The 7,979-nt window shown below is 41.5% G+C and overlaps 2 protein-coding genes across 2 annotated transcripts in view; both read left to right on the top strand.

Annotated features, from left to right (window-relative positions):
- EAH_00047860 (RNA methyltransferase, TrmH family domain-containing protein, putative) overlaps window positions 1-5,614 on the top strand; it is a gene marked incomplete at both ends in the record, with an annotated part of 10,717 nt that extends 5,103 nt beyond the window's left edge. Inside the window, 5 exons of the mRNA XM_013394534.1 lie at window positions 6-55; window positions 777-2,528; window positions 3,001-3,380; window positions 4,794-4,997; window positions 5,522-5,614. Coding sequence (XP_013249988.1) covers window positions 6-55; window positions 777-2,528; window positions 3,001-3,380; window positions 4,794-4,997; window positions 5,522-5,614 — 2,479 coding nt within the window. The remainder of the gene's footprint in view (window positions 1-5; window positions 56-776; window positions 2,529-3,000; window positions 3,381-4,793; window positions 4,998-5,521) is intronic.
- A 1,781-nt stretch (window positions 5,615-7,395) lies between these two features.
- Window positions 7,396-7,979, top strand: part of EAH_00047850 (hypothetical protein) — a gene marked incomplete at both ends in the record, with an annotated part of 3,084 nt that continues 2,500 nt past the window's right edge. Inside the window, one exon of the mRNA XM_013394533.1 lies at window positions 7,396-7,979. This exon is cut by the window's right edge and continues 2 nt beyond it. Within this exon, the coding sequence (XP_013249987.1) occupies window positions 7,396-7,979 (584 nt within the window).

The following is a 7,979-nucleotide window of genomic DNA, read 5'->3' as shown; positions in this document are numbered from 1 at the left end:
TGCAGCCGTGGGCAGCAGCAGCAGCAGCAGCAGCAGCAGCAGCAGCATTTAAAGGGTTTGCTGATGCTGCGCTGCAGCTAATTAACGAGAGAAAGGAGACAGCTCTCTCTCCTTCATTTACTGGCGGCGTTTGTTGTTTATTAATGCACCCTCTGATGCTTAAAGCTGAAGTATATATAACAAAGGCTTTGAAAGGAGATGCTTATGCTGCTGCTGCGCCTGCTGCTGCTCCTGCTGCAGCAGCTGCAGCAGCAGCAGCAGCTGCTGCTGCTGCTGTTGAGGTGTATAAAGAAGAAGATATTAATTTTTCTCTTACCTTTGCTAAACAAATGCTAAAAGAAGGAGCGAAGGGTCTCGGGCTCTCAAGGGCTCTCGCCTGTATGAATTATAAACCCTAAACCCTAAACCCTAAAACCCTAAACCCTAAAACCCTAAACCCTACTTATAAACCCTAAACCCTAAACCCTAAAACCCTAAACCCTAATTATAAACACTAAACCCTTGCTATAAACCCTAATCATAAACCCTTTCTGCTAACCCTATTTATATACCCTCATTATAAACCCTTACTATAAACCCTAATTATAAACCCTAATTATAAATCCTTATATCGACATTTATTATAAGCCTTTTCTATAAGCCGTGCTGCATGGGTCGCTGTTTCTGCTGTGCTTCTGCTTGTGTTGCTGCTGCTGCTGCTGCTGGTGTTGCTGCTGCAGTGCCGCTGCTGTCTTCTTTGTTTGCTGCTGGTGGTTTGTCTTCGTCTTCATTGCCAGAGGGGTTTAAATTACCTCTCCCTTATATTTTGCTGCTGAGGGATATTTTGCTGCACCGCGAGTTCGTGCTGCTGGATGGCAGCAGCAGCAGCAGCAGCAGCAGCAGCAGCAGCAAACCAACGGACCCCTTCTGCAACCCCCGACCCCCACCGAATGATTGCTGCTCTACGTACACCTCAAATGCACAACACCCACTCGCACCTGCTGCGTCTGCTCCTTTCAGCAGCAGCAGCAGCAGCAGCAGCAGCAATGGCGTCAGCAAGGACTGCAATGGCGTCAGCAGCAGCAGCAGCAGCAGCAGCAGCAGCAGCAGCAGCAATGGCATCAGGAATGTGGGTTTGCACGATTCTTCTTCGGTTGATTTGTTTTCCGCTTTTTTGTTTTCGGAGGTTCGCCGCTGCAGCTGCTGCTCCAGCAGCAGCAGCAGCAGCAGCAGCAGGAGCAGCAGCAGCAGCAGCACCAAGATGCGTGCTTGTGGAGGTTTGCTGCTGACTCCTTGCGTGGAGTCCTTCTCTCCTTCTTTGTCTCATCTCCCCGATTGTCTGTCTGATCGATTTGGTTTGCTGCAGCAGACGCCTGCATTTATTCGTTTGCTGCTGCTTGCTGTATTAGACAGTATTTGCTGCTGTATTGTTAATAAACAGCAGCAGAGAAATATATATAATATTAACAAAGACAAACACAACCAACAAAGTGCTGCTGAGGTGTATCTACAACACACCGTCGCAGCTGTCTTTACGCAGCTACTTAAACACGCAATCAAAGGACAGCAGCAGCAGCAGCAGCAACTGGACGACGACGAGGAGGAGGAGGAGGAGGAAGCGGAGGAGGACCTCCAGCAGCTGCTGGATGAAGACAAGCAGCAGCAACAGCAGCAACAGCAGCAGCAGCAGCAGCAGCAAGATGAGGATGAAGATGAGGAGCAGCAGCAGCAGCAGCAAGAGATAGGGGGCCGCGTAGCAATGCCGAACTCTGCTGCCCACCGCTTGCAGCTTCGTCTTGGGCAGTCTTTATCATGTTTGTCTTCGTTTGCTTTTTGCTTGCAGCTGCACAAAGCAGCAGCAGCGCAGAGAGGCATTTGGCAGCTGCTGCAGTCTCCGCTGCCGCCTGATGTGCGTCATTACGTTGAGTTTGTTGCTGTTAAAGTAGCAGCAGCAGATTCAAAAGCTGCTGCTGCTGCTGCTGATGCTGCTGCTGCCCTGCTGCAGCAGTATAACGCACCTAAACAAGTGCTTATCAGCGGTCTCTCTATTGCTGGATATTTGCTGCTGCATGTCCGGAAGTGGATGGAGCAGCAGCAGCGCGAATCGTTTGCTGCTGCAGCAGCAACACCAGCAGCATCATCATCAGCAGCAGCAGCAGCAGCAGCAGCAAAAGATGAAACAGAGACACTTGAAAGGAAGCTGCTTAACTCTATCATTCCTTACCTATCATCAAATGCTGCATATTGCCGCGCCCTCGCGCAGTTCCTTGTCTACACCTTCTTTAGCAGCAGCAGCAGCAGCAGCAGCAGCGGGGGCCTCACCAGCAACGGCCTCAGCAGCAGCAGCAACAGCAGCAGCAGCAGCAGCAGGAGCAGCAGCGGATATGATTTGAGTTTGCTGCTGCAGATGCTGCGTGAGGCTAAGGAATGCCGAATGATGATAAACAAAGTTGCTGCTGCTTTTACTCGCTGGCAGCCGCAGCAAGACGGGGGTCTTCTCTCTTTAGTTCCTGAAGCAGGGGTTGTGCAAGACACTGAGCAGCAACACAGTCAGACACATACACACACCAACAGCTAGCTAGCTAGCTAGCTAGCTAGCTACCTAGCTAGCTAGCAGGATGGAAGCAGCAGCAGCAGCAGAAGCAGCGGGAAGTGCACAAGTGCAGCTAGACGGATAGCTAGATTTGTAGATAGCTAGGCAGCTAGATATTTAGATAGCTGGCTAGCTAGCTAGATAGCTAGCTAGGCAGCTGGCTAGCTGGCGAGACAGTCAGATAAATAGACAGCTAGCTAGCTAGACAGTCAGATAGCTAGCTTGAGAGACGCCTGGCCACCTAGCTGGCTAACCAGCTAGCTATACTATATAGAAAAACAGGCAGGCAGCTAGCTAGCTAGCTTGCTAGTAATTGATTTTAGCTAGCTAAAGAGAGTCCACCTTGAGTTGGGGTTCTTCTTTTTGTGCCTTTGATGCATGCATGCATGTATGCATGCATGCATTGGTGTGGCTGTGTGTTTATGCAGACGCTGCGTTGATGGGTATGGGGGTTGTGGGGTTGGGGGGATCGGGATCGGGATCGTGTGGGGATCGTCTCCCGCCTGCAGTTTTATCAGACTTTGATTTACGCCCTCCTTGGGCGTTTGCTGTGGCTTTAAAAGAAGTCGTAAGAGAAGAAATGCGGAAGCAGTGGCATGCAGTTGATGCAAACTCACCTGCTGCTGCTGCTGCTGCTGTTGCTGCTGCTGCGGCTGCTGCTGCTGCTGCTGCTGCTGAAGAGGAGGAGGAGGCTGATGATGCAGGGGCTGCAGCACAACAGCAGCAGCAAGAAGGAGACAATGAAGACCGCATGCAAACCATCAGAGAGACAAACGAACATGAGCCTGGGCCTTGTCAAAGAAAATATGTACAACAACACAAACCCTAAACCCTAAACCCTAAACCCTAAAGCTTAAACCTTAAACCCTAAAGCTTAAACCCTAAACCCTAGCAGAAAGAATAGAGGGGCCTCTGTAGCACAACCAAAGCAGCATGTATATATGCATATATATACATATACATATATATATATATATATATACATATATATATATATATCCGTATGTATATAGGTATACATATCTAAATATATACATATACATACATAAATATTATATAATCTATATATATATATATATTATTATCGTTTAATTGATAATTATATATTATCAGTTGTTTATGTTTGTTTGATTGGGTTTACAGTGCCCTTCTTCTTCTTCTTTGTCTGTAACACGCAACGACGATTTGTCTGCTTCAATAAACAAAAGAAGCTGTTTAATTGTTGTGGCGTCTCTTCTAAACAAACTTCCTAATCTCGGTGGCCTCGCACGCACTTGTGAAGTCTTTAAGGCCAGGTATTATATATATTTATAATATATATATATATATGTCTTTATATATATAATATATATATATATCTCTTTATATATATATATATATATGTATGTATGTATATATATATGTCTTTATATATATATATGTATATGTCTTTTATAGCCCTTGTATACTCTAATAAACCCTTATAAACCCTTGTAAACCTTAATATACCCTTATAAACCCTAATAAACCCTAATAAATCTTTATACATCCTTAGAAACCCTAATAAACCCCTATAATCCCTAATAAACCCTTATAATCCCTTGTAAACCCTAATATATCCTTGTAAACCCTAGTAAACCCTTGTAAACCCTTTTAAACTCTAATAATCATTTTAAAGCCTTTACCGTGCAAACCCCTATGCTATATGTGATGTATATATATATATATCTTATGAGTATACATATATATATATATATATATATAATATGCTGGGGTGTACGTGCAGGGGTTTAGTGGTGAACAGTTTAGATGTTTTGAAGGACTCCACCTTCAGAAATATATCCGTCTCAGCACACCAATGGCTACCCATCACCGCAGTAAGGGTTTAGGGTTTAGGGTTTAGGGTTTAGGGTTTAGGGTTTAGGGTTTAGGGTTTTTGCGTTGGAATCGGCATTGTGGGCGTCGCGTTGTTGCACGGTTAGGGTTTAAATATGTTTTCATATTTTAGGGTTCGGCGTCATTATATATATATATATATATATATATATCTATATATATTATATAGGGTTTATTCGTTTGTTCTTAAGGGTTTAGGGTTTAGGGTTTAGGGTTTATTGTAATATATGGTGTGTTAATCTAAGGTGTTATAAAATGCATATTGCGTGCATTCTATTTATTGCCTTATGCTAGGGTTTAGGGTTTAGGGTTTAGGGTTTGTGTTTAATAATTGTGTATATTTCAGGTGTCTCGGGAGGGTTTGGGTTGTTACTTAGAGGGTTTGAAGCGTGAAGGGTATAAGGTTATTGCTTTAGAGCAGTCTGCTTCTTCTACGCCTTTGCATGCATTTGCATTCCCAAAGAAAACGGCTTTATTGCTCGGAGCAGAGAAGGAAGGCCTCCCTGCTAGTCTTATGAAGACAGCTGATTATTGCGTTGAGATACCTCAGGTAATAAACACAAACATCTAATTCTAACTAGCTGCTTAACTAGCTAGCTAGCTAGCTAGCTAGCTGGCTAGCTAGTTAGTTTGCTAGTTTAACAGCTAGATAGCTAGCTGGTTAACCAGCTAGCCAGACAGCTAGCTACACTGATAGACAACTTGCTAGCTAGGTAGCTAGATAGCTAGCTAGACTCATAGAGAACTAGCTAGCTAGCTAGCTAGCTAGACAGCCAGCTGGACTGGTAGGCAGCTAGCTATTTACCCAGCTAGGTAGCTAGCTAGACAGATACCTAGCTAGATAGATAGCTAGCTAGAGAGCTAGCTACAGAGCTAGATGGAAAGGAGACAGATATTTACTGTCTTCTTTTGATGTTTTCTGTTCGTTTCTTTTTTTTTAAATTGTCTGCGTGTTGTTTGTCTTGTATTTGTTGTTTTACTTCTTTATTTATTTATTTGTTTGTTTGTTTGCTTGTTTATTTATTTATTTATTCATTTATTTGTCTATTTGTTTGTTTGTTTGTTTGCATGCAGTTGGGGCTTATTCGCTCTTTAAATGTACATGTCTCTGCTTCTCTCTTCATCTGGGAGTATGCTCGGCAACACCTCGTAGAAGAAGTAGATTAAAAATAAATAAACAAACACAAGACAAATAAACAGATTAAAAGAAATAAACAGAGACAGAAGAAATAAACAGAGACAGAAGAAATAAACAGAGACACACCAAACATAAAAGGGAGACGAACAACCAAAAATATTTTCTGCTGTATTTACTTTCTTTTCATTCAAATTTGCGTTTGAAAGAGATGCAGCGTCTAGGGTTTAGGGTTTAGGGTTTAACGATGAAGGCCTATGGTTTAAGAATTAGGGTTTGAGGTATAGGGTTTAGGGTATAGGGCTTAGAGATTAATGTTTTAATCTGTTTTGTGTGAATAAAAAGAAGAAAGAAGATACAAATTTCAATATGTATATATATATATATATGTAAGTTTAATATATATATATATATATTTATTTATTTTAATATGCTTTTTACTTCTCTCTTTATGAAGCAAAAGAAATCTGAGAGGAGACAAACTGTATATAGAAAGGAGACACTTCGTCTCTAAGCAGAAGCAAACCCTTTTAAAACCAAAAGAAACAGATAAACCCAAATTAATAGAAGTGAATTCTCTTTATAGAGAGAAAAATAAACAAATATTGTATAAAGAGAGACGCCGACAAACAAATAAAAGAAAGAGACGAACCCTAATTAAAGGGATAAAAACAAGTACTACACAAAGAAACAGAGAACGATGCTGCATTATGACGCAGGAACAAATTCTTTTTATAGAGATAAATAAACAAATACATTTTAAGCAGACACAAACCAATCCTCTCTCTAAATTAAACTAAAGTAAATTTAAATTTATATTAAATAAATCTAGATTTAAATAAATTTAAATTTAATGTGGATCTAATTTTAATAAAATTAGATTTATTTATATATAATTTGATTAAATTAAATTTATTCTACTTTGCGCAGTTTGCCTCTGCTGAGCTGCGCATACACCCCAAAAAATGCACAGGTCTTTTTAGTGGTTCGCCTGTCTATATTTGACTATATTTTATTGAATATATTTAATGCAGCTTTATTTTATTAGATTATTTATTATTTTTTAATTTAAAAATATCTAAGGAATTACACAGCAGATAATTCTTTTTTCTCTAAGAGCACACACAGCCAATGGGGGGGGCCCCCAGGCGGTCGGGTGGGGGCCCCCAGAGCAGAGAGATATGAGAAAAAGGAGAAACTTAGAGGTATTAATATTAACAAAATTAATATTTTTTACGAATGTAAATATTTTTTTTGTTTATATTTCTCTTAAACGAAGGAAAATAGTAGAAGATACACCCTATCACGGCCGGGTCGTTGTACAGACACCCGGGAAGGGGGGCCCCCCTCTGGGGCTTCGCGCGGTCTATACCCTCCTGTCAATAAATAAAAATAATTATTTATACTTCAAATATACATTAAAATAAACGAAAATATTGAATTTCTTCTACATTTCTCTATATTTTAATGGGTTACAACCCCATCCCCTTCATTATTAACAGCTGCCTATACACACCAGCTACATACACAACATTATTATTTCTTTTTCTTCCCTTTTCTTTTCTTTTCTGTTTATTTGGGGGATTTTATTAAACCCCCCTGCAAATTCATAACCCGGAGGTCCCGCGTTCGATTCCCAGCAGAATTACTTTTTCTTTTATTTATATGAAAAGACAGCGTGTTGAGTAGACAGCTGCCTTTATCTTCTTAATTATTTATTTATTATTTATTTGTTTTTAATATTTATGCTGCTGTTATTTCTTTTAATGGATATTATTAGAGTTGTTTTAGAAGAAAATATGCAGCAGTTAAAATGAAAACACCTGCAGCACAGGGGAGACACCGAGGTGTACGTACACCTCGCACTTCACTTAGTAAACCCTACAATAAGGGCAGGGTCTTCAGGGGTTTAGAAACTCTTAGAGATTCTTCTATAAGCCCTGGCCTATCTGCAGCAGCAGCAAAAGCAGCTGCACCACCTGCTGCAGCAGCAACAACAGCAACAGCAGCAGGAGCAGCAGCAGCAACAAAAGGAACAGCAGCAGCGACAACAAAAGAAACAGCAGCAGCCGTAACAACAGAAGCAGCCGAAACGGCAACAGCAGCAGCAGAAGAAACAGCAGCAGCAGCAGAAGAAGAAACAGCAGCAGCAGCAGCAGAAGAAACAGCAGCAGCAGCAACAGCTTCAGCAGCAGCAGCAACAGCTTCAGCAGCAGCAGCAACAGCTTCAGCAGCAGCAACAGCAGCAATAAGACCTGTTGTAGACAGCAATGCATGCAGTTTATTAAATGAAAAGGAGACAGCAGAAGGAGACAGCAGGTTTAAAGTTTTTGTTAGGCTCCGTCCTCTTACACAAACTGAGAAAGAGAAAGGAGGGGGTCTATGCTGTACTTACAA

This window comes from Eimeria acervulina, genomic scaffold, assembly GCF_000499425.1.
Source record: "Eimeria acervulina Houghton genomic scaffold, Eah_scaff741, whole genome shotgun sequence".
Classification (NCBI taxonomy): Eukaryota; Apicomplexa; class Conoidasida; order Eucoccidiorida; family Eimeriidae; genus Eimeria; species Eimeria acervulina.
The sequence above is the reverse complement of the archived record's forward strand: the minus strand, read 5'-3'. Positions and strand labels throughout refer to the sequence as shown.